Source organism: Spermophilus citellus (genome assembly GCF_964194105.1).
Source record: "Spermophilus citellus genome assembly, chromosome: 8".
Classification (NCBI taxonomy): Eukaryota; Metazoa; Chordata; class Mammalia; order Rodentia; family Sciuridae; genus Spermophilus; species Spermophilus citellus.
The window spans coordinates 66,199,346-66,226,462 of record NC_138189.1 but is presented as its reverse complement, the minus strand read 5'-3'; the positions used below and the strand labels follow the sequence as shown (position 1 = coordinate 66,226,462).

Here is a 27,117-nt window from a genome sequence, read left to right as displayed (position 1 = left end):
AAAGCATTTCCCAAAACAAAGCAATGCAAGCAAGTTCCCCTCTTCCAGATGACATTTGTCATCATCTTATTCTTCAGTTCTGTCTACCCCACCAAGACGCAATTAAGCTTTTACCAGCTCTTGCTTGGAGGTATTGCAACATCCAGTGTTTAGTCTTTATTATCTTTCAGCATTTGAAGGACCATTTGGTAGACACAAAACTGATTAAGATTAGTGTTCAGTGGGAGCAAACCAACAATTATTTATTTATAAACTCTGGAAGTGAAAGAATCCATTTAGTAAAGATTCTTGTTCCACTGTGGATACTTTCATCTCCCCAGGTCTGTCCCTGCTAGACATCAGACTATTACTTTAGATAACATAACTACCTTTAAGAAATAGCCCGTGCTGCCTATAAGTGACTGCTTCTCAGCAGCCCTATAGATTATAATTTATAATCTAAAAATGAGTCAGTGTAGCATTTATTAAAATTAGTTAGCAAAGATCTTTTATCTTTTTGACAGGCTAATCAAAGACTGAATGCTCAATTATTTTCTTTACAGAATTCGTTATGCTCTTTGTCCTGAATCCACATTTTCCTTTCCACTAGGGGGAAAAAAGACCTAAGACAAATTTCTTGAGAGGAATATTATTTCCTGCCCCCAGGGAGGTTGCTGAGGATGAAGCTAATAGCTGAATGATTTCAGTCACCTAATAGCAGCCTCTCTCCCTCCTTCGGCCAAAACATATTGACTGTCGTGTTCTACCGCAGTCATAAATAGGAATTATGGATGCATATAAACAGTAAAACTGAACAAAACAAAAAAGAATTGGCCAGGCACCAGTTTAGAGCTGTAATGAAGAGATATTACTCAGAGTTTTGAATTTTAAAAACCTAGTCGGTCTCAAAATTAAAAAAAAATTTTTAAATATACAATTTTTCTATTTATACTCTTAAAATAGACAGGAAAATTAAATAGGGGGCACATGTATAGCAAAGAGTCTACATACTCAAAACAGGAGAGGAGTATATTTTTAATATCTTTTAAAAACCATCTAGTAAAACCTAATTTTCTTCCCACTGTGATACTTGGGCTTGAATATGTTAGACCAGTACTCTACCACTGAACTACATCCTTAGCCCCTTTTTAAAAGCTTTTATTTTGAGATAGGATGTTGCTAAGTTGCCCAGGACTTGTGGTCCTCTTGCCTCAAAAAAAAAATTTTTTTTTTTAATGAAACTAAACAGCATGTCATGTTCATCAGGTGAACATGGTAAAAGTTGGTCAGCATATATAACGATGCCTTTGAAATTGTCCTCTTGCCCCAACTGTCTTTTTCAATAAGGTATAAATAAACTACCACTTTGTTGACAATGGACTTCATAGTTTGAATCTGACTTCATTTAAACCAAAAGTTAATACGACTGTTTATAGGGTCAGTCTCTTCATTTAGTTTGCCATTCTAAAAATTCAAGTAGAATCTGTTTTAAAAGGAAATTATGCCTCATCTGAGCTGATTAATAATGGAATTAACAGGAGAAAAGGGCAAAGTATGGTGTTTGGAACAAAGAGTGCTGGGTTGAATTATTGGCTCCACATAGCTTTCTGGTTCCTGTGTAATTTCATCACTTGCTCATGAAAAAGTGTCTTATCACCCATGTTACAAATAGGAAGCTTAGCATTACTGGGACCAAGACATGATACAAGTCCCGTGTTTACTGGCAAGAAATAGTTAGCTCAGAGATTGACCATCAGATCCCTTCCCCTGGGCATAGGGACTAAACTACATGGGTCATTGTGAGGAGCTATATGAGGGATTGGGTTTCACCTAGGCTAAGGTTCCAGCACCGTCTTATTCTACAATTAATTAAATGGCCAGCAGGGAGTTCCCAAAGTAATATGCTTCACTAATCATTTTTAAAAGAAATTAAATGTGCCACCTTGGTATTTTGTCATTACTCCCTTACAGCCATGCAGAATTAATTAGCAAGTAAATCCCATGGTGCCCTGCATTGAACTCTCTAGTCCTAATCTAATGACTTCTTTATCAGCTGACCAAGTTATGTCAGAATGCTGTATGTGGAATTACTCCTGCCCCCACTTCCTTCTCCTATTCTCATCCTAAAAATTAATAACAATGTTTACTTTTCACCTTCTAGTATAGAAGTAGCTTTCACCTTCTAACTATAGTTATTATTAATAGACTTCTGAAGTAACTCCTAACTAGGTATCTCAAACCAATTGTTTGAGCAACTGTTGTCCACTGAAATAGAATTGATTAATTTTTCTGATCCATAGTGGGCATTAGGTGAAACATGTACTAAAACTATATCAAGGCTGAATAAGTTGATATTTCACAAATCATGGTTTATCTCTATTTTGGTTTCAAAATCCAATTAAGATCCAGTATTATTCCACTCTGTGATCAGAGGTACTTGGAACCAAAAGCCAGCTCTTTGAGTTCATAGCCTGACACTATGAAATTTAGCATCCTTGGAAAATGCAAATGTATGGAAGATTTTTTTTAACTAATGATTATGGATAAGGGCCTGTAATCAAGGCAAAACCTTTAGTGAATAATTACCAACATAATTGCTAATATAAATAGGGTAATTCTTGAATTTCTGTCTTCCCTGCTGAACCTTAATGTCAAAATTAATTATCTTAAGCAATAGAAACTGCATTTCCTTATATGTACATAAAATTTATATTAATTAAAAGATACAATTTATATTCATTTCATCATTTGTAAACCATTCTCTTCCAGCTTTTTGTATCTATATGAAAATATCCCTGCACTAAGTCTCTAATAAAAGGTGATTATTAGACTAGTGGCTTGAGTGGTAACTGTCCCCAAGGTTACTATTAGAAGTCAGATTTGAAATACAAGTAACTTCCCTCATTTTATCTTCAAGTTCTTAGATACCAAGTTACTTCAAAAGATAGAGTGGCCTTTTAAAAGAGCATTATAGAGGTGTGGCATGGAACAAATGAGATGGGGTGATTAATATCCCTTGAAAGAATTGACTCTTCTTGATGTACCAGGTCTGATTTTGAGTACACACCAACCTCTGTCCCCACCATCTTTGGTGTTAGGATGCAGATTTCATGAACGTGATTACTTTAACTGCTCTAATTTGAATTGTCTTGGTCCTTTGACAATGAGCACCTACTGGGAGCATCAAAGGGAAGTGAAACTAAAACCAATAATGAAGGGATTTGTACACTTTCCTTCCTATCTTCAGGGATGGTTTCTGGCCCAGGGAACACAGGTTTGCTCAGATGTGGTAACCTTGACCTCTCCCCCAACCTTCCTGCCTCATGTTTTCTAACACTGTTGTAAGCTAAAGGATGGCTGATATTAATGAATTCCAGGTCTTTGTCCCTATCTCATTTGTTCTGTGCCACACCTCTGCAATGCTCTCTGAGGCCAGTCTGCCCTTGGCTGACCTTGTTTTTGCAAACTCTGGAACAACACTACTAAAAGTTCTGTCATCCTTGCATCACCCCCATAATAGACAGCACTGCTGCTTCAAGTCCTCTTGGCTTCCCCCAGGTGGTGTCACCACACATCTAAATAATCACAAGCACTGCATGGAAAGTGTCTTTGTAAAATTGCCTGTCCTTTCAGAGACTTAAGATGGAGTATGATGCAAAGTTGAGTTGTGCACGTTGTGGGTGGAGAACTCTGCCTCATAGTAGGTGAATGATTTACATTTTTTTTTAATTTTAAGATTTTGCTTTATTCCTAGCCCTTGTGGTAGCTGTTCTGCGCTTCATACAACTGAAACCAAAGGTTTTAAACCCATGGCTGAATATTAGTGGATTGGTGGCGCTGTGTCTGGCTTCCTTTGGAATGACCTTACTTGGTAATTTTCAGGTACTTCATTTGGCCTTTTCCACCTCCCTCTCATATCATTAAGGCCTTCACTTGTATGATTATTGCAGCTACTGAAGTCTAGTCACGATGTGTTCCATATTAATTCTTCATCAACCTTAAAAACAATTAGGAACAGTGGTTCTCACTGTCACAGGCTCTCCAGCAGCCAGCCCTCTGAGCCAGTTCTTGTCACACATGTGAGACATATGAAAATTCTGCATATGAATTACAGCAAGGCTATTGTAAGAAGTAGCTATTAATAGTTTTAGACAAAGAATTTGGAAGTGGGTCACACTTTTTATTAAAAATAGCAAATTGCATCCTAATGTGTCTTTCTAGAAAACTTAGGATCATTGCCTTTTTATAATTAAACACCACATATTCTATTTGATGAATGCTTACATTTCAAGTTAGTAAGCCCCCATGGAATCCAGTTTGAAAGCTCAGAATTTCTCTAGAACACCTATAACTTGTATAAAGATATACTAATCCTAATCTTTCTTCCTAGAAATTTAGAAGCTTAAGATCACAATCTGCAAGAATAATTTCCCTTGCCAATACCATCACCCACTTCTTGTCCTAAATGACTTAATTTATTGCAGTAGTTGACTGATCTTCCTGCCTCCATTCCCTCCATACCATCCTCCAACCTATGCCATACATACTATTGCTTCAGATTTTCTCCTTGTGAGCAAACACTGATCCTGACACTCCTCCTGTTTCTTAGATTTGAAATACAAATGGTGTAGGCATTCAAGACCCTCAGCAATCTAATGAGCATTCAGGAAATGTTCTTACTGAAAATTTGGTAGTGGATTTTCTAAGAGCATGTCCTGTCTTAACTCTCACTCCTGCTAATTCATTAAGCCAGGATCACATGTTCCCCAAGACTTCCTCTTGGGGAACAAGAGTTCCCCAAGTAGCAACTAAATAAGTATTTTTTCACTTGATGAGTTGTTTGACAGGCAGTTCCACAAATTCCTCAAACTATTCTAAATCCCATCACATATCAAGTTAGACAACCAGAAAGCTGTATTTTTAGAACATATTTGTTAGGGTAATGAATTATCAAGAGAGTATTTGAGATTTTATCCTGTTAAGATCCAAATTGTGGGCTTGGGGTTGTGGCTCAGCGGTAGAGCACTCGTCTAGCGTGTGCGAGGCCCTGGGTTCGAACCTCAGCACCACATAAAAATAAATAAATAAATAAAAACAAAGGTGTTGTGTCCAACTACAACCAAAACAAAATAAATCTTTTAAAAATTTTTTTAAAAAAGACCCAAATTGTTCGGGCACAGAGCATTTTTTACTAGAATCTTCGTGGGGGCCTTTCCCTCACTTGCCTGCCTGTGCTGTAGGTGCAAGTAGGTTGTAACATGCTCAGTGATGATCAGTTCTCGTGACCATGGTTTTGATGAGTTAAGTGCCCATTTGGATCTATAGTAAAGTCCTAGAAGCACAGAGATGGGATAGTCTTGATGAACCACAAATAATCAAAATTATGAATGAATGACAGTAGATATAAAGAACACTTGCAGGAATATCTATAGGAAATAAACAAGGAACAAACAACAAAGTAGTTCCCTGTGGAGAAACCAGGTGGATGATGTATACTGGCTAAGAGACTTTTCAATCTATACCATCTTTTTTTTTTTTTTTGTAAATTTTAAAAGTTTGAACCACATAACTATTATCTATTTTTAAATTTACATTTAAAATGGCAAAAAAAGGAAATGAAATAGATTGCATATGGCACAGAAAACCAACATCCTAGGGAAATTTAATTTGAGGATCATTATTTTTAAACAAATTTTGAAGATATATTTTTTGAATTATGAGGAAAAAGTGGTTTCTTCCAAACAAGGGGATGGGCCTGGATGGGAGAATGAACCCTATAGCTAAAAACAATAGAAAAAAATTATAAAGAAGAAGTAATATTCATTTGATGCAAAAGCTATTCACAACCATACTAAACAACAAAATGATATTTATAGCATGGTTTAAAAGCTATCCCTTCAACAATAATTTTATTTTCCTATATGTATGACTAAATTGCATGTGATTACAAAGAGAGATTTAAGTGTTATATACATTTTTTTAAATAAGTGGGATGATTTGAAGATTTTATATCTCTGTCCCCCAAATGAAATAACCCAGATGACTTTCATTTAACCTACTGACTCTATAAAAGCCTTGCCTATCAATCTTCAATCCTTTTATCTTTTAATGAGTCTCTAAATAATGACCAAGCTGGTAGATGGCAGTTTTTCTTATTACTACAGTAAAACAAAACTCAAAGAATTCTCCTGAATGGAGTTGGACCCATCACACAGACAGGTCAGTTTTATAGAAGTAAAGAACAGCCCAAGAGTGATTAGTTGTCTATGCCAATTCAATCTTGACCAGAATTGGTTATCCTATCTTTAAAGAACAGATCCTGTGTCTTATTTTCTTAGCCTGGAGAATAAACTTGGGAATATAGGCTTGTACAAACTTTGACATTTCCTTTTTTTTGTGTAACTTGTCTGGTTTTTTCATTTCCTTTCCCAAAAGGCTTTTCTGAAAAAAATCGATTCAAAGAATAGATGACCACTTCCTAAGTGGTTTTCCTGAATAAATGTTTTTAAGGTTTTGGGTACTGTTTATTTCCCTTCTTCTCTGCAGAGTTTGAACCATTTGAGACTAGACACAAAGACCCAGTGGAGATGGAGGACTCTCATCTTCCTAAAATCTCTCATCCCAGTATTGAGATATCTTTCTCCCCTCGAATATTTCATCAGCTTGCATTGTCTTCTTTTCTAAATGGGCTCCCACATGCCATGGTCTGTTCATCCTTAGCTCACAAAGGATGAAGAAATCCATAATGTGGGAACCTCCTTGACTTTTGGATTTGGCACATTGACCTGCTGGATCCAGGCTGCATTGACACTCAAAGTCAACATCAAGAATGAAGGACGGAAAGTTGGAATTCCGAGAGTTATTCTGTCAGCATCTATCACTCTCTGTGTAGTCCTTTGTATCCTTTGAATGTGAAAGGTTCTTTACTAGTGAGATTAAAACACAGGTAAGTTGTTTGTGAGACAGTTGTCATTCCCAGGATGTTGGGATAACTCTCACGTCATCTCAGAATCTTTTTTTTTTTTTTTTTTTGGTACCAGTGATGGAACCCAGGTGTGCTTAACCACAAAGCCACATTCCGCAACCCTTTTTATATTTTATTTGGAGATGATCTCACTAAATTGCTTTGGACCTCACTAAATTGCTGAGGCTGGCTTTGAACTCACCATCTGCCTGCCTTAGCCTCACCAGCTGCTCTGATTAGAGATGTGTACCACTGCTCCTGGCTTCATCTCAGAATTTTCAAACAAAACAGAAAAGTAAACAAGTGTGAAAACCAAAACTCTTAGCTTAGTTTTTCATGCTCAAGAGAGATGGAGAACTAAGAGCAAGTTCTGCCATCTCAAGATTGTTTCAATTTGTAGGAGTGGTGTCATGCATTCTTCCCTCATTAATGACAGAAGTTTCCTTTTGTGAAAAACATACAATACATAACCCAAAGAGAATGGTAATTTTTCTCCATCTTAAAAAATTTTATTATGATTTAATTAAGCCTTGTTATCTAATTTATTAATTCTAAAATGAATTTCAAGGGACTAGGATGTTTATATCTTTCAGGAAAATAAGCCTTTCTGGGAAACAAATTCAAGAACTAGATTGTCATTGCATGTGTAATTTTCCTAAACAAATATTTGAGGATTTAGGATGCTCTTCATTTCCTTTCCTTCCCTCAGAGTTTGAACCAATTGAGAACAGACATAAGGAGACAGATGGGGAAGAAGAAATGAGCCTTTATTCTAGGAAGTTTGGAAAGAATGCTGCAGGCCTCATCTCTTACACCCTGCAATTCAACTTACCCATCCAGTAACAAGCATAGAAACCAGGGAAAGGCAGAAAATGGCTCACTCCATGAACCCCAGACAAATCCCAGAGATAGCTGGTTAGGATGGAGCACTGGCCCAATACAAGCCGACCAGTTCCAATCCCACCAATCAGATCAGTCATCCCTGGGTGGAGCTAAATCCACAAGTGTGCCTTCTAATAGTTCCTCCTTCTCCTCAGGAAAGCAGAGAAGGGAGTCAAAGTTCCTAGACGGTTAATTACACACAATTATACATCTTTAATCACCAGTGCTTACTGGGCACTTAACCATGTGTACAGCATAATTCTCAGAAATTTTAATGTATCAAGGTACCTGTTAATCCTTATTTGAAAGGTAACAATGGGATCACAGGCTAATTTTCCCAAGATCCCACAAGTAGTATATAGTGTATCAAGATTTAAACTTGCATCAGTGAGGTTGTGTAATCCCAGCTGCTTAGGAGGCTGAGGCAGGAGAATTGAGTTCAACCAGCCTCAGCAATTTAGCATGGCCCTAAGTAACTCAGTGAGACTCTGTCTCTAAATAAAATACAAAAAAGGGATGGGAATGTGGCTCAGTGGTTAAGCGCCCTGGATTCACTCCCCAGGAACATGCCTCCACCCCTGCCCCTCCAAAAAAGATATAAACTTGGGCTCAGTTCTTGCCCTCAGTTACTGCACCATTCTCTCCTTAGAGAATGAAAACATTTAGCTTTCAAAGACATTCTCTAATTAGTGGAACATTTAGAGCTTTTTATTTCCTTTTCCTTCACTAACGGCCATTTGATCATTTCACTGTTTTTTGGAAGCTCTGCAGTCACATTAGACAGAGGACACTTAAGAACTTAAAATCCAAGCCAAAAATCTCGCTTCTTGCCAGGCACAGTGGCATAGGCCTATAATCCCAGTGACTCTGTGAGGCTGAAGAAGGAGGATCGCAAGTTCAAGGCCAGCCTCAGTAACTTAATAAAATAAAACAGACTGTGGATGTAGCTCACTGATAAAGTGCCCCTGGGTTCAATGCCCAGTACATACACAACCAACCAACCAAAAAACTTGCTGCTTGCCAGCAACCTGATAAAAAACATAAAATCAAAAAAGTCAAAACTGGCCACTTGAGGTTTGATTTAATCATTCTCCATTAACTTAAGTTACTATTGCTTTAGTATGAGTATGCAGACTTTAAATGATTCTGTTTTGAGCTTATAGTTGATTCTGATCCATGTCATTTTGGAACACTTAGAATACTTCCTGGTTTTTGGGTGAAGGGATCCAGACCTCATCAAGAGAACAAAGCTTGGCTGAAATAGTTTCAATATTCTTACTTTCTGAAAATCTCCCCAAACTCTAGGCCTAAGTTCCAAAGAGAAAACTCATTCTAAGAGACATCTCTGATTTTTCTAAATAAATGTAGTCAGTCCTCACCCTCTTGGCCCTTCATTAAAACATGCTATGAACTTTTCACCCTTTTTGGAGGTCCTATTCTCCGTATATACAGTTGTTTATATGTACACACACTCACACACATACACACGTCAGATACAGTCAGGAACAGGGTTTTCATCTATTTGTTTTTAAATTGCATGTTTTCACCTGGGCATAAGTTTTAATGTGATATTATGACGCCAGGGATTATACAGTATTGTCTAGAAGAGAATGGTGAAAATTAGAAGAGTATTAGAGCATAGCACAGCCCAACACAGCTTACATGGAGGTCGTTAGCAACCTGGTATGTTCAAAAGTATTTCTGCAGATAGAACTATAAACCTCTGGTTGTTCATAGTGATTTTTAAAAAGATAGCTTTATGTTTTTGATTCACTAATTGACCTTGGAGTTGTAATTCTTTTGTTAATCTCACACTCCATCAGGCAGGTGTAGAGTGCAGTTGTTGAACACCTGGCCTGGGAGTCAGAGTGCTTGTGTGAATCCAGCCCTACCGACTGCTGTCCGCCTGAGTGCCTTGAGCCAAGTTACTTATTCACGTGGTCTCAGTTTCTTTACTGTTATAAAACTGCAAATGATAAGAGGGTTGCTGTGAGAATTGAGAGAGATTATTCATGAAAGCACCTTTAGAAGCACATCTGGCACAAAGAGTTCAACAGTTATGTTATTACTCATGCAAATATTGGCCTTTAGCAGCTCTGGGAAGCTCCCGGTTTTGCTGGTGAGGGGATTGCTGATGAGTGTGGCTGATGAGGTGCCCTCCTTGACTGCTTCTCCCCAGACTTCATCCTCATGGCCCAAGACATCCACATGTACGCAGCCAGGGTCCAGTGGGGCCTGGTCATGTGCTTCCTGTCTTACTTTGGCACCTTTGCTGTGGAGTTCCGGCACTACCGCTACGAGATTGTGTGTTCTGAGTACCAGGAGAATTTCCTGAGCTTCTCAGAAAGTCTGTCAGAAGCTTCTGAATATCAAACCGACCAGGTGTAACCCGTCAGGTTCTCTGTGCTGGTGAGGTGGGTGTGGCAATGGGGAAGGGCCCGTAGGACACACTCACAGGACGTGAGGCATCACCTCTTGACACATTGCCTACACACACACATACACACGTTCATGGCCACATTTGCCAAATGAGCTTTTCAGGGCGAGTTATTTCTTTAATGAAAAAGCACAAGCCCTTCCTTATGTGTCAAAATTCACGCTGTTACACTGAAAATATATGCACGACAGAGCCAGAAGCTTGTGCATGATCACTCCTTGGTCCCCTCCTCCTCTCAGTATGCCTTGCTTGTCTTATCCTCTTTCCAACACCATCTCCCCACCACAGCGGGGGTGGGAGGGGGGAGGCAAATGGAACAAGAGAATAATGCCAACTCCCTAAGTTGCCTTCAGGTCCAAAGGGCTTGGAACTAGCTCCCGAGGAAGCTGTGAATCTGGCTCTAGTTCTTGAATGGATGAGCGTCACCAAATTGGATGGACACTCTGTGGAGATCTGGCCCTGTGTGGCCTAGAAAAGGCACAGCTATCACTTTCCACCAATGCACTCTTCATCGTTGTTCAGTGGTCGGCTGTGTGGGTCTCAGGAAAGGAACATGCTAGAGTGGAAGAGGGGAGCCCACCTGGATGATCTGGACTTGATTGACTGTGCCTGAGAAAGATCACCACTTGTGAATACTTTTAGGGACACGGTCTGCCAGGCATGGCCCTGGATGAGGGCAGCGAGGCTGTGGTTTAGTTTTTGCTTCCGTGGTATGTCATGTACAGTTTTTGTTTTCTCTTTCATGTTTACCTTTTTAAAGTAACTCTCATGGGTCTCACTTCATGGACAAAGAAGATGTAGACCAAAGGCAAGAACTGAGCTTGCTTTTGGTTCAAAAGTGAAAAAAAGAAAAAAAAAGTCACCTACAGATTTATGTTTGAAACAAAGGAAAATTTCATACAGAAATGCACAGAAGTCTGAGCCTGTGGAGGTAACTGCAAGAGCTCCTGCTGGACACTTAGGAAAAGACAGGAGTTTGAGAGCATCTGGTTATTGCAAATCAGGGAGGACTTTCTTAATATGTAGCTATTGTTCAAATCTGGTAGTTTTTGGATCAAGGGCTTTTCAAATTTGGAATTTGTAGAAGCAAAGTAAAATATTACTGCCCAACATGTGGTTTCCAGCTGATAAGAGTTGGGAACTCCAACTGTAGGTGGGTGTTTTAGGCTCTGCTTCACAAAGAGCAGAATTCCAAATTCCACATGCAGGCAGTAGGCTGAGTGGACAGATTCCCAATGAGTGCACTGTTTCCAGAAATCTCCAAATGTACTTTCTAGGGGCCTAGGATTTTGTGGAATATGTGAAAGATATTTAAAAAATCCAATCCAAACTCTTGAGCTTCCTGAGGAAGGGGGTTGGTGTCTTTTCATCTGTATCCCCACCTCCTAGCACAGTGCCTGGCACATATTAGGTGCTCAATAAATAAATGTCTGTTGAATAGAACTGTTAATCATTTATTAGTGAGGAAAAAGAAGTATTAGAGACTCAAAGATGAGTGAAAAGAGAAGATGGCTGTTTCATGTGAGACACGAGAGGAAGAAATCATGAATAAGGTTCAGATAAAGACATGGGAATACCTCTAAGTAAAATGTGAGGAAAAGAATCAAGCAGAGTATTCTGTTATAAAAAGGCATCTTACTGTAAATAGTCCAAGGTGACGTTTATTAGTTTTGAATACTGCTTTTCTGTTTTTTTCATTTTTATATTTTAAAAATTTTATCAAAGAACAAAGATTTATGAACTTTTATTTTACTCTACACAATCCAAATTAGACAGCTTTTGGTGATGCACTTGTACACTTTCTTAAGAGTATACCTAATAGCACATTTGAGCAGAATCAAGCAATGGCTAACATTATTCATTGGGATCTGGCCATTAAATAAAATTCTTTTATGCAGAATTGTGATTTCCTTGTCTCTTGCACTAACATTTCTTCTCTAATATTAAAATGTGTAAGCAGTGAGACGTGATGTTGAACTTCAGTGTTACATTGGTACGTTATTTTCAACAACCAGTTCTCTGACTCTGGACACCAACTGGGTGTCTACAGCTCTAACTACCCGGAGTTAGTATCAGACTCCACAGGTGTAAGGGTTCAGTTGCATAAGACTGTCCTCACTTATGTCCAGATTGAGTACAAGAATTTGCTATTAATGGCTTGCAGAACTCAGGAAAATGCTTTACATTTCACTGGCTTGTTATAAATGTTACAATTCAGGACAGGGCAGAGCAGGGGAAGGTGCATGGGGCTTCTGTGTCCTTAGAGCATCCCATCCTCCTAGTGCCTTGGTGTTTATAATCCAGGAACTCTCTAGAGCTCACTCAGAGTTTATTTTATATCTATACCTCCAGTGTCCCCACCCCTTTCCTAGAAGTTGGTAGGTTGGAGGTCGAAGCACCTAGTTTTTCAGGTGACCAGCCACATTCTGAGGCTAACCAGGTTCACCCACCTAAGTCACCTCATTAGTATTAATTGATTAGTATTAATTGTTGTGATCAAAAGGGGTCAAGACCGAAGAAGACACCTCTTCCATCACTCAGTACATTCCAAGAGTTCCAAGAGTTCTGTGCCAGGAACTTGGGACAAAGACACAAATATTTTTGTACCAAACCACACATTATTTAAATAAAGAACAAGATTATGAAGCCTTCTTGGAGGAAGAACATCAGCATTCAAAGGGGCCCAGACCAGGGAATCTGCATTTGAAGCGAGCATTCCTGCATGGCACAGAGAACAAAATTGGAAATACACTAAACTATGTTTTGGAAGTTTCTTTTTTAAAAATCACTTTTTTTTTAAAAAAAATCTTTTTAGTTGTCAGTGAACTTTATTTTATTTACTTATATATGATGCTGAGACTTGAACCCAGTGCCTCACACATGCTAGGCAAGTGCTCTACCACTGAGCCACAACCCTATTTTTGGAAGTTTCTGAAGAAGAAAAGTTAATAGTTATTTAATGGAGAACTGACAGAGAGGAAAACTATTACCTGTGTTATTTGCTGCTGGGTTTTCTTTATCCCTTATAAAGAAAACTTTTACATCCTTAAATTTGTAATCCTGCTGGTTATAATTGGAGCCTGGGACACTATTATTTGTCTTCAGGCTTTGTGTCAGGATTGGTTGAGTTTTGCTATCTTAACAAAACTCACGTTTATTTCTCATACTAGATGTCTATCAGGGTCAGCCAGGAAATCTGCCTGTCTCTGGCCAACCAGGCTTCCTCATGCTTCCACAGTTGCTCATAGCCTAGAACATGCAAGAGACTGTTCACTGGCTCTTCAAGCTTCTGTAGAAGGTGACAAACACCACTTTGCTTACATTTCCTTGGTTAGGACATGTGGACATATTTAAGAGTGGCACTGCTACCATGAGCCCAGAATGGGAGGAACACCTGTAAACAGCCTAGTGACCACCACAGTATTCACAGTTCTTTAATCATCGTTCCTCTTAAGTGGAAGCTCCAAAAAAATCATTACAGAACCCATCATAAGAGAGAAATGGAGGTAGGGGTTATGTGTGGGGTTGGTATCATTTAATTCTCAATATTTGTCTAGATAAATAGGCAAAACTTCGCAGTTTGATCATCCCTTTGCAAACCACCCTGCCAGAAACATTTTCTCTACCTGGCTTTCAGAACACCATGCCCTGTTTCACTATCATTCCTCAATTTCCTTTGCTGGGTCTTCTCCCTGACATCCTAATAATGGAGTAACCCACAGTTCAGTCCTTGAAACTCTTCCTGTCTACACACACACTCTGGTCACCCCATTCAGTGTTCTAGTTTTTAATATGTCCATGTGCTGACCTTTCTCAAGTTATCCAGCCCAGGCCTCTATCCTAAATGCCAGATCTGTATATTCAACCACCTTTATGAAATCTCCACTTAAAAGGTATCTCACGTTTAGCATATCTAACCTTATTCCTTTAAATGCAGACTTCCCAGTCATCTAAGTTAAGCACACTCATGTTTCAGTTGCTCAGATTGCTCTTTTCCTTTCTCTCATTCCCTTCTCTCTTCTCTCTCACACTCCACATCTGCCAGCAACTCCGGTCTGCTTTGTGTTTAAAGTATATGACTACAGTTGTCTATTACCACCATATGGTCAAAGCCACTACTGTCCATTCTGAATTTTTAGAATAACCCTCCAAAGTCTGTCTCTCTGCTTCCATCATTTGCTCCCTCCAACCGTCCTTAATATAGAAGTCAAAATGATCTTGTTAAAAGCTAAATTAGCCAGGTGGTGCATGCCTGTAATTCCAGTGACTTGGGAGGCCGAGCGAGACAGAAGTATCTCAAGTTTGAGGCCAGCCTCAACAATTTAGTGAGGCCTTAAGCAACTTAGCAAGACCCTACCTCAAAAAATAAAAAGGGCTAGGGATGTGGCTCAGTGCCTAAGTGCCCCTGGTTCCAATCCCTTTTACATTAAAAAATAAATAAATAAAAGAAAGCTAAATTAGTGACAGATTCCTGGCCAGCCCACTGGTCCCTGCTAAGAAGCAGCAGAAGAGGTGCTGAAACAACAGAGTGGTGGCCCAGGCAGGCTGAAGCACAGGCTGCTGTAAAGAGCCCATCAAACCAGGTAGGGCCTCAGGAGCACCTCGAGGTGAGCTGGGGCAAGCTAACCTGTCCCCTCACAGCAGTCTGGCCTGCACACCGTGTGGATGCCTGCTGAAGAAGTGTGCTCCACGCAGCGCTGGTCTCCAGACCCCTCCCTCCACCCATGGAGCATGTGTGATCCACCGCCTTTAACCACTGGCTTCCTGAGGAGCTAGGAGAAAATGGAAGGCAAACCTGAATGGGATTCAGGGCTAACCAACAGCATTAGTACTTTTACAAACCCTATCCAGCATAATTTTGGACCAATAGCATTGACCCAAGTGCTATATAAACCCCTAAACACTCAGATGGCAACCCCTGATAGGTTCTCTCGTTCCTTCAGTCTGAGTTTTGTTTCTGTGCACACTTGAAGAAATCCTACTCTTACACTCGCTCTTTCTGGTTTCTGGATTTCATTCTTAGAATCCATGAGACAAGAACCCAGAAGAAACTGACAATGAGCTGCTGGAATCTGCTCCAACACTGGAGGGCATAGCCCACCATTAAGAGCTGTAACACTTCTTGGCTGCAGAGGCCTGCAGCTTGTGCAGATCCCACTGCCAGCAGAAATAGTGAATTGAATTTCATCTCAAATTTCAGTTTCATTAGTTCATTACTCTTCTGCTAAAAATTCTCAATGGCTTCTCTTATACTCACTAAAAATATGAATCATTAAAATGCCCTGCAGTGTTCAGCAAGACCTGCTTTTCACCTTTCCCTCTCTGTTCCAGTTCCCCTGCCTCTTTGTTTTTCTTCAACAGCCATGTGTGCTCTGGCCTCGGGTCCTTTGTACTTGCTGTGGCCTCTGCCCTGGACAATCTTCCTCCATATACTTAAATCTCTCACCTTCTTCTCATACTCAGGGACCTACATTTTATTTTTTAAAAATTTGTTCTAATTAATTATACACGACAGTAGAATGCACTTTGACACATCATACATAAATGGAGTATAATTTCTCATTCTTCTGGTTGCACATAATATAGAATCAAACCAGTCATGTAGTCATATATGTACATAAGGTAATAATGTCCGATTCATTCTACTATCGTTCCTACCCCTACCTTCACTCCCCTCTACCTAATCCAAAGTAACTATTTTTCTCTAGCCCTTGCCCCTGCTTTATTGTGAATTAGCACCCACACATCAGAGAAAACATTTGGCCTTTGTTTTTTTGGGACTAGCTTATTTCACTTAGCATGATATTCTCCAGCTCCATCCATTTACTGCTGGGCCTACATTCTTACGGAAGCCCCTGAACTTTCAAATGCAACTTCTCCAAGACCACCCAGCACTATTTATTCCTCTTTACAGCTCTATTATGCTCTAAAGCATCTTTAAAACATGGTCCTGTGATAGGAATGACATTGACACATTTTACTTTGTTATCAGACTCTCTCCACCCCTAAAATGCACGTTCCATGAAGGTAAAGATTTTTGTGTATGTTTACCTGACACCTAGAACATGGCAAATAGTTAAATGCTCAACAGATACTAAAACAAATGGATGACTGATAGTTGTTCCCCACCCGCTTTCTGGCATTTACGAAACAATGCTAATGCAGTCAGATTTCAGAGAATACAGTCATTCTGCTTGTTCTAGCAAACAGTTCTCTATGTCTTGAGGAGGAAAGTCCACATTATAAACAGGGTTATTTCCTATGATGTCTGCAGCAACCAGTACATGTCAAATGCCCAAGCTCTAGATAGGATTTGAAATATCCTCAGCCCCTTAACTGCATACTCTTGCACAAGACTTTAAAACCTCTCTGTGCTGAAAGGGATAAAAATCCTGTCCACTGCCTGGTCCCATTTTAGTTACTGAGGCTGCTGACTACATTGCCACAAAATGTAGGGATAAAATCACCATTTATGATAGTCATATATTCTGTGGGTCAGGAACTACAGGCAATGCCTGGATAGCTCGTGTCTGTTTCATGGCATCTGAAAGATGCTGAGTGGAGGTTGGAAGCATCTGAAGGCTAGTTTGTTTTTTTTTTTTCTTATCTAGAGATCAAAACTGGCTGTTAACTTGGGAGGGGGGCTTTGTTCTCTGCACAGGCAAGTCTGGGCTCTCTCACAACATGAGAGTAGGTGTTCAACCCCCAGCTCTTGAAAAAAAGAGTTCTTGCATCATAACCAAGCCTGGGAAGTCACAAAGCATCATGTTTGTTGTCTTCTTTTGGTTGAAGCATCATACATTTCCATCCAGACTTAAGAGGAGGGTCAATGTCATACTGTAAAAAGTAGCATGTGGAGACTGCAGGTTTAGCTTAGTGGTAGAGCGCTTGTCTAACAAAAGCACGAAGCCCTAGGTTTGGGTCCCAGCACTACCAAAACAACAACAAAAACAGCAACGTGGGGTGATATCGGTTAAAATGGAAGTACAACAGCACCAAAACAAAACAAAAAAATCAGAAACAACTTTTATGGGATTCTGGAAACTAAGCAAAAATACACAGCAAAGCAGGGAACACTTATTAAAAAAAATCTCAGTAAAAAAACAGGGCTTTGTGGTGTTTTAATTTATCTAGGTACCACTTCTGTGATGGCCTTGAAGATAACAGCCTATTTCTGGTGCTGAGTGCCATAGCAAGCAAAGTAATGCATCTTATTTGTGAAGAATTGTGGTTGTGTGGGCTGTTGTAACAAAATAATATAGATTGGGTAGATATTTCTCAGTTCTGGAGTCTGGTAAGTCCACCAAGGTCAAAGTGATTACATTTCCAGCAAGAACTCTCTGGCTTGTAGGTGCTACCTTCTATGTCCTCATGGGAGAAAATAAACTCTGGTGTCTCCTCTTCTTCTAATAAGGTTACCAATCTTATGAGATTAGGGCCCCATTCCTATGACTTCATTTCATCTTAATTAATACTTAACGCCTCGTCCCCAAATGTAATCACATTTGTGGGTAGGACTTCAATATATGACTTTGGGGGACAATTCAGTCCATAGTAACCTGTCTTGTGGCTCCTTGGAGGACCTGCTCAAATGATGTTCCTTTAACTTACCTAACTTGGAACTCTGCCAGTTCCCAAATATTTTAATTACAGCTACCTGGAATAATGAGTAACACTGAGGCAAACAATAAATGAACCAAAAACTTTGGTAAGAAAGGCTGAAGAATGAGATGTTTTGGTGAATAAGGGCTCTGAAAAGCCTAACAAATTCTTGCTGTTATGGGTTAAATTTGGTGTCCCTCTTCCCCGCCTATTCAAAAATATGTTGAAATCCTAATCCCCAGAAACTCAGAATACAATCTTATTTGGAAAATCATTGTATATATAATTTAAATGATATTACATGGGATTAGGATAGGACCCTAATCCAGCACAGCAGTTATAAGATACAGATGCAGGAAGAATGCCATGTGAAATAAAGTAGAAATTGGATTAATGCATCACTATATCAGGAAATACCATGGACTATTCACTATCACCAGAAGCTAGGAGCCAAGGAACAGATTCTCCCTCAGTGCCTCTTAAGGAACCGACTCCTGACAACTTGATTTCACATATCTAGCATCCAGAACTGTGAGAGGATAAGTTTCTGTTGCTTTAAGCAAACAGTTTGTGGTTCTTGGCAGCTCCAGGAAACTAATACAATTTAAAGACAGAGAATGGCAGAATGAATTTTAAAACATAACCCATTATACACTCTCTTCAAGAAACACATTTTAGATTCAAAAACATAAATAAGTTGGAAGTAAAAAGATGGTAAAAGATATTCCATGTAAACAGAAAGCTGAAGTCACTCTACTAATATTAGATAAAATAAACTTTTAGACAAAAAGTATTATATGAGACAATGGACACTATAATATCAAAGGGCCAACCCATCAAGAATTTTAAACACACACACACACACACACACACACACACACACACATTTTACAACAGAGCATCAAATTATATGAAGGGAAACTGGAATTGAAGGGAAAAATATTTTAACAATAATAAATGGAGAACTCAATACCTCACATTGAATAACAGTAACCAGAAAGAACATCAACAAGGAAACAGAAGATTCAAGTAACATTATCAACCAACTAGATCTTAACAGACACGTATAGAATACTCCATCCTACAACAGCAAATTACATTCTCCAGTGCATAAAAAACATTCTTCAGAATAGGTCTTAGGTTAGGTCATACATTTAAAAAAATGAAAACTGTACAAAGGATGTTCTCCAAGTATGATACAATGAAATTAGAAATCAACAGTAGACAAAACCTTAGAAAATTCACAGATATATAGCAATTAAACAATACACTCTTAGAATAGTCAGTGTGTCAAGAAGTCACAAAGGAAATAAGAAAATACTTTGAGACAAATATATAGATATAGAAACACAATATACTCAAATATATGGGATTTGGTGAAATCAGTGGTTAGAGGAAAATTGAGAGTTATAATGCTTATGTTAAAAAAGAAGAAAGAGCGGCTGGGGATGTGGCTCAAGTGGTAGCTCGCTCGCCTGGCATGCGTGCGGCCCGGGTTCGATCCTCAGCACCACATACAAACAAAGATGTTGTGTCCGCCGATAACTAAAAAATAAATATTAAAATTCTCTCTCTTTCTCCTCTCTCAAAAAAAAAAAAAAAAAAAAAAAAAAGAATGATGGGATGTGGTGGTATATACCTGTTCATTGACTCAGCAGGCTGAGGCAAGAGGATTGAAAGTTTAAAGCCATCCTCAGCACCCCCTGAGTACAATCCCTAGTACCCTTCCTCATCTAAGAAAGATTGCAAAACTACTACCTAAACATCTTAAAGATCTAGAAAAATGAGCAAACTAAACTCAAAGCAAGCAGGAGGAAGAAAATAATGGAGAGTACATATAAACAAAATAGAGAACCACAAAACCACAGTTGATTCTTTGAAAAAACCAGCAAAATTGATAAATATTTAGGTAGACGACATATTCTCTCTTCAACTTGAATTAATCTTTCAGCCATTACCAGTACTCTCCTGAAACTGTACTTGTCCAATCCAAGGGCCACTGCTAATCTCAACTTCCTTGAATTCTTACCAATGCTTGATGTAAGTTCTCCCTCCTGTTTTGACTTGTGCCATTCTCCTGGTTTTCATTCCTCCATACCAATCCTTTTCCTTTGTTGTCCTCCTCCTTCCTTGCTCAAACTCTCATCTTGGAACTTAAAAGCTCAGTTTAGGATCCCAAGGCTTTTCATAGCATTTCTTTGCCAATAAACTCTTGAATTAGATCTCCATCCAATCCAGGGCCCTGAACTCTAGACTTACATCCAATTGTTGTTTGGTTATTTATTTATTTATTTTTAATCAATATCAGCATTGGCTTTTCACATTGTGTCAGTGACACTGCTGGTTTTGAGTGGTGCCATCTATCCAAGCTAAAAACCTAGGAGCTATCTTTTCAAATTCAATTAATCAAGAACTGCAGTCCTTGACATTTCTGAAACATATTCTGAAAGTGCCCACTTCTGTTTTCACCATTATCACCCTAAGGCAAGTTGCCACCCTCCTTTATCTTTACTGCTGTAAAAGCTTCCTATCTTAGATCCAGCAACTGGCTCTGTCAATTGTCATTGCACCTGCTAACTGGAGGAGTTGGAAAATTAAAAACATTTCCCAGATACTGTTACACATTGAGTCCTGGGCTGAAGTTAGATACTGTCATTGAAACGCAACATAAACACAAAGATTATAAAGAGAAGCAAGACAGTGGCAACTGGCACGCAAGGTTGCAGAGTTGTGAGTTTGGAGGCCCAGCATTCCGATGTGTGGCCACCTTTGTGACTGTGAGCAGCAGTGGCAATGTCCTTGATTCCACAGTCTATCGGTAGTTCTCCTAACTATTCCCCTTCCTATTTTCTAAAAATCTTACCCCTTGTTTACTCAACTCTGGCATACTTAACTGGTCTTCCTGTTGGCTTTTAAGAATAAATGACCTTGCTTATCTGTGATCCATTCTCCACCTCATAAAGAATTACTTAAAAATGTAAATCGATCCTATAATCCCCTGCTCAAATCCTGTGGTGACTTCCCACCACACTTAGAATACAATGCTGAATTAGGAAAATGGGGGCTGGATATCCCAAGAATCAGAGGTTATATAAAAAATACTACAAATAGACAACAGAAATAAATATCTACCAAATGCTATCTTAAATTTTGGTCCAAACTGAACATTTGGAAATATTTTTATTGTTAAGTATTTAGAGCTTTTTCTTAAGTCTGAACTAAATTGTTTTTAAAGTCCTTTTTCTTTGTAAAGCATTGTAACTGCTAATAATCCTGTTAATTATTTTTCTTTTTAACTGCATATTACATTGAAATAAAAACAAAGTAAAATGAAACAACAACAACAACAAAAACCCCACAATTCAAACACTTTACTGGGGTACCAGCCCTAATCATCTGGTTTTTGTGTACTTTTTGACAGCATCCAGGCATTGGCTTCCCAATTCCTGGAATAGGCCAAGTTTTGCCCTAGATCTTTGCTGTACTATGTTCCATCTGCATGAAATGATTTCTCCTAGCTTCTTAGATATCTAGTCTTTCACATTCAGATGAAAGGTCATGTGTTTCGCATTCCCTGGTAAAAAGTATAGCACTTGCTTGCATCTAGTTTTTTTGTTGTCATTATTGACTACAGTCCCTCTCCTCTAAGAATATATGTACTACGGCAGTGGGGAATATGACCCTTTACAGTAGATTTGGGGTTAATTTGTAAGGAGAGTGAATTTTACTTCTATTAGAGTTATTCCAAGTATATTAGCAAAATCTGCAAAGTATTCCCAAATCTTAGGTTGAAAATAATATCATTTTGCCTTCAAGGCATGGGTGGTAGGATAGCAAATTGTTTTGGCACATTCTATATTCAACTTTTATACTCTGATAGGAATGAAAAAAAATCTGAAAACAAGCCTTTTTAAAACACTACTGCTGGAAAAAGTATTTACCGCAAATCACTGTTTTTAAAAATGCACTTTAGGGGATAAGGAGAGGAAGAATATTAGTGGGTGGATTTCATTTGAGAACATTGCCATTTTTTTCCACAACTAGTCTGACTCTTGCAATATCATGCTGTTGGCTTTTAAGAATAAATGACTTAGGACTGGGGTTGTGGCTCAGTGGTAGAGCATGTGTGAGGCCACCACATAAAAAAATAAACAAAATAAAATTGTGTCCATCAACCATCAATCAATAAATAAATGAACCATACTCATTTCCCGCCTCCTAATGCTCCATCTGCTGGCCTAGTTTTCTGGAGAAACAGCACCATCTGCTGGGAAAAGTCTGTCATGAATCTGTCTCAGGAATAGAGATCAATCTCTGCTTATGCAATTCTCTACTTGACTTGGGTTATAATCAGCAACTAAGATAAGACTTCCAGAAGGCCAAATAGGAAAACTTTGTACACCAGAAATGCTGATATAATTAGAGAATACTCAATGTCACAGTGAATCGCATCAATTTGTACAATTAATATGCATTAATAGGGGCTGGGGATGTGGCTCAAGCGGTATAGTGCGCTTGCCTGGCATGCGTGCGGCCTGGGTTCGATCCTCAGCACCACATACCAACAAAGATGTTGTGTCCGCCGAGAACGAAAAAATAAATATTAAAAAATTCTCTCTCTCTCCTCTCTCACTCTATCTTTAAAAAAATATGCATTAATAACTATTAAAAAAAAAAGATTAGAGAATCCTCTTTGTCTGAGGTTTCTCTTCCTAAAATACCAACTAACAAAATCTACTAGAAGGTTCGGATTAAGACCCAGGAATAGAAAGTGCCATGACTTTCAAAATTCTTTATCTCCTATATTCTCTGCAAATGAACATGCTGAGAAAATTAAATGCCTTTGTTCTCATTTTTTGGAATCTTTTCCTTCCTTTCATAAGAAAGGAATTTTATATGAATTTTCCTCCTATTTCATTACCCACTTTTGTAGTTATCTTTCATTCTTCTTAACCAATTTACTGATTCCTCAAGTTCTTACAAACATCCATCTCCAACATACTTAACTGTCCCTAAGGTTCCTTAGGAGCTAAGAAATATTCAACTCACCTTTATTCTCCCTCCTTTCACATCCCACTTTGACAAACTGAATCTGATATTCCATCTTTCTTCTAATTCCTGAATCTACTTCTTTTCTGTCCTTACTACTCAGTGTAAATTATAGTTTTTCAGGAAGTTTCTTCATCACAGACAGTAAATGCCTCTCTACCCCAATTCTTTGCTGGCTAGATACTGAGCACCTTAAATTCCTAATTTAGATTCTGGTGCATAATTTTCTCATTTCTTCCTTACTTTTTTGGGGGGAGGGGTAGGGTACTAGGGATTTAACCCAGAGGCATTTACCACTGAGCTACATCTCCAACCCTTTTTATTCAAGATAGGTTCTAAGTTGCTTAAGGTCTTGCTAAACTGCCAAGGCCTGCCTTGAATTTACAAATCTTTGGCCTAAGATAAAGGCAAACCTCATCAGCCAACCACAGCTAGCTGACCCTTCTAAGGGAAAGGAGGGACAATCCCAGGCAGTTCCTGTAATAGTACCTTTGTTGCAGGAATTTCTTTTTTTTTCTCCCCCTTTTCCTACCCAGCACCCATTCCCCTTCCACTTTGGGCCCCCACTGGCTGCTTTTTACCACCACTGGGTGAAAACGATAAAATAAATTCTTGGATTCTATGGGTCCTAAACTCTCTAGACCTCACCCTTTGTTTTTCTTCTTGTTCATGAGCTCCTTTGAGCCATTTTGGGACTTTGGAACCACTATGGGCTTCTAACACTTTGAAAGAGAAGTTTGCATTGTGCCTTCTTTATGATTACTAAGGGATACCCTGTTCTGACATCTATCCATGAACTAGTCCTGAAAATATATAAAATTCAACCTTTTATTATCATTCTTGATTTTGCCATCATTTATAAATTACTCCCTGTGGGAGGCCATTATTTCATGTGACCAGCGTTTTCTTCTCCTAATAGGTTGAAGCACTGTCACTTTTGTGATCTGGCAACTTTTAAGTACCTGAAGGGGTAGCCCCGATCTGGATCCTGAGAGTAGTAAAAATGCAGTCAAATGTGTCTTCATGTGTAGGTGTGCCTTCCTGCAGCCCCATGGGTTGAGCTTCGCTCACCTGTTCCTTTGAGATATTGCCCTTTTTCCCTGTTTGGGATAGAATGTTCCATGGAAACACACTTTGTGTGTCCCCTTCTCTTACTCTGCCCTTGGATGTGGCCTTCCTAGATATCAACCAACAGACATCATGAAGCTAGACTCAGCCCCTTGAAACCCTGACTCCTTGCCTCATTTGAATGGCTTCTCCTCAATAAAAGGGGTCAGCTTGCATGCATGCTCTTTTTCTGTAAACCCTTAAGGTCAGAGGAGGTGACACAGGAACCCCAAAGAAAAAGGTATTTCTGTCTCTTGTGTGGTTATTTCGCGCAGCCCAGTTCCCCTGGAATGACTCTGAGTGTTTTAGTCTCGAGGAACGCGACAACTCCCATTTTAAAATTATTTATATTTCTATTTTTCTACTACATTTTGTCGTCTTCAGATTCTTTAAATTAGCTACTAGAAGATCAAAATTATCAACGTAAAATAATTTGTATCCCCTGTCCTCTCATATTTGCAAGAGTACTTCCTTCTCTTTATTTGAAGCATCCTAAAATTATTTCTCCAGAATTCATTAGGAAAAATACTTGCCTCCTTCAAGCATTATCTGATATACTTCAAACATAAGACTCTCATAAATATAAGAAACTCCACTAATATACTGAATGCTTTTAGAACCCAGATGAAATAGTAACCTCACATATATACATAATTCAAATGCTGGCTAATGATTTTTTTCCCACTGGTACTTCATTAAAACATGCTTCATACACATTAAGACAAAACTAAAATAAAATTCTTATTTAAAAAATTTTTCTTCAATCTGAGTTTTGTTTTGATTATGGTAATATGTGGTATAGTTTAGGGACCTCTATAAAACTGAAAGAAGAGAATGCTTTTATTAATCACAACATAAAACTGACATGGAATCCTACTAGAATTGAACCAGGATAAATAATGCTGTTATAAAATTTACATTTCTCACATTCAAGGGGAAACTATTACATATTAGGGCTCTTCTGGGTGTTATGAACTAATTTCAGCAAAAACTTTATTTTAAAAAATAGTAAGTAGCAATTAATATATATTTTTAAACTGTGTGAAGATAAAGTTAGAAAGGCAACTGGTAAAACCAGCAGAATTAGAATCATTTTGTTGGACATAAAGAACCACATTTCCTTTTTAGCTGTTATATCTGCATGTTTTTCATTGATAAGGTGAGTGCTGGCTATGGGTGCCACATGATTAGTAATTTTCTTCTTCAGTAACAAATACTTGACTGATCTAGACTCAGGTAAATTTTCTTTCCTTATTTTGCTCTTTTGGAGCAGAAACAAATTTATCTTTTGTACCAAGGGAGGCAAATATGAAATACAGCTATTGTAACTCTTCTAACTCGCCATTAAACAAGGGAAATGAATTGTTAAGAATGTCTCTGAAGTATTTCCAGTATTTAAAATAGGCCTCTGAATAATTTTTAAAACTAAGTTCTCATTTTGGTATAGGATTTGATACACATTTGATCTGTATTCTTCTATCAACTACACTTTGCCCTCAATGTGGGTTACTGTTAGGGTCTCAAACTATTTCTACATATAGAGCATCTTTAAATAAGTTTCTTCACTGAACTTAAGACTTTTTTTTCCCTCACTTATGTGCCCATGAAAATTAATGAGCATACACATACATATACTTGCATACATATGTACGTATAGAAGTAAGTTACTTTGCCATTAGAATAAAACTAGACACTAGGGGGACAACTCTGAGGAACAGTTTGGTCTTCTATGGAAGTTTCCTCTATGCTGAGGAAGGCAGGTATAGTTCGCTGAAGGATGTGATGAGGCTGTAGGAAGTTTTCTCATCATCTGTCAATCCTGCATTGCCAGGTCTCACCACCACAGCTACATGCACACCTGCTTCCTCAGCAGCACTGGCCTCTGTGAAAATCAAAGTATGTGTCAGAAATATCAAACTATAACATCCACAATTTGCATCAAAGTCATCAGGGGGATGTAAGAACAGAAGAACATTTGGCCTTGATTTTTGTTGAAGCTAGAAGATGGGCACACTGGGGCTGACTATGTTATGTATTTTAATTGGAGAGGGGGATGTAACTGGACTTGATAGAATAGAATGGTAGTGTATCCTACATTTCTGAGCTTTATTAAGTTTGCTACTTATGAATGCAGGTCAGAGCCATGTTCCATCCCGTAACCTTCCTCCATTCCTTCCTACAACTGAGCTATTTCCCAAAGGGCAGATAATTGGCAGTATCTATCAATTAAATAGATACGGTACAAAAGGAATCCTATAATCTAATCAGGTTGAAGTGCCTGCCCTCACCTCCAAGCCCCAACATGTCATGCTCCCTGACTAAACTGCTTATATTTTTGGCCTAGTAAATTTATGCTCATTAAAATGCAGCTCAAAACATTCTGACTTTCAGAACATTCCATATATTCCCTTAACACTCTATGTTTACCTCTATCACAATATAAATTTATAACTACTTGTTATTCTGCTCTTCATTGGACTATGAACATCTTAAGATACGTGGATGTGTGTGTGTGTGTGTGAGAGAGAGAGAAAGAGTTTGCGTGTGTGTATGTGTGTGTGTGTGTTGGGGGGGCAGTGGCAGCAGAGGGATACAGTAAAAATAGGACTAGTCAAATTGAACTAGGTATTGTAGGAGATATCTCTAAAACATCTGGGTTACATTACTTTCTCTATTTTACTTCTATTTGAAAAATAACCACTAATATATATATCCCATGAATTTATCATATACTATGTGCTAGGTACTATTTTAGGATCAGAAATATGTGAATAAAATAAAGCTCCTACTTTCTTGGAGCTCCCCTTCTCATCGAAATCTTCATAGCAACCCCAAGATAGTATCATTACCTCCATCCTAAAGATATGAAACTGAGAGTTAACAGGTGGTATAGGGCTAAAATTTGAAATTGTAGTCTGATTCCAACATCCGTACTCTAGAACTACAGCTGGCAATTAATAGGCTGCCACCTGCTTTTGTAAATAAAATTGTATTGGAACATAGGCACACCCATTTATCTGTGTATCATCTGATTACTTTTGCATTATAAGGAGAGAGCTGAAAATAGCTGTGACATGGATTGTTGTCGGAGTGGCGA

General features: G+C 38.6%; 2 protein-coding genes across 9 annotated transcripts in view; one reads left to right on the top strand and one right to left on the bottom strand.

The window, feature by feature from the left end:
- The window catches only part of TMEM150C (transmembrane protein 150C), a 122,976-nt gene extending 110,808 nt beyond the window's left edge, over positions 1-12,168 (top strand). For 5 of the 6 annotated variants that reach the window (XM_081304635.1, XM_081304634.1, XM_081304632.1 and 2 more), the window contains 3 exons: positions 3,734-3,861; positions 6,700-6,877; positions 10,005-12,168. In XM_081304635.1, coding sequence (XP_081160761.1) covers positions 3,734-3,861; positions 6,700-6,877; positions 10,005-10,213 — 515 coding nt within the window. In that variant the 3' untranslated portion in view covers positions 10,214-12,168. The other variant, XM_081304637.1, reaches the window with a different exon arrangement.
- Positions 12,169-12,308: 140 nt separating this feature from the next.
- The window catches only part of ENOPH1 (enolase-phosphatase 1), a 75,140-nt gene continuing 60,331 nt past the window's right edge, over positions 12,309-27,117 (bottom strand). For all 3 annotated transcript variants that reach the window (XM_081304631.1, XM_081304629.1, XM_081304630.1), the window contains exon 6: positions 12,309-25,902. In XM_081304631.1, coding sequence (XP_081160757.1) covers positions 25,763-25,902 — 140 coding nt within the window. In that variant the 3' untranslated portion in view covers positions 12,309-25,762. The remainder of the gene's footprint in view (positions 25,903-27,117) is intronic.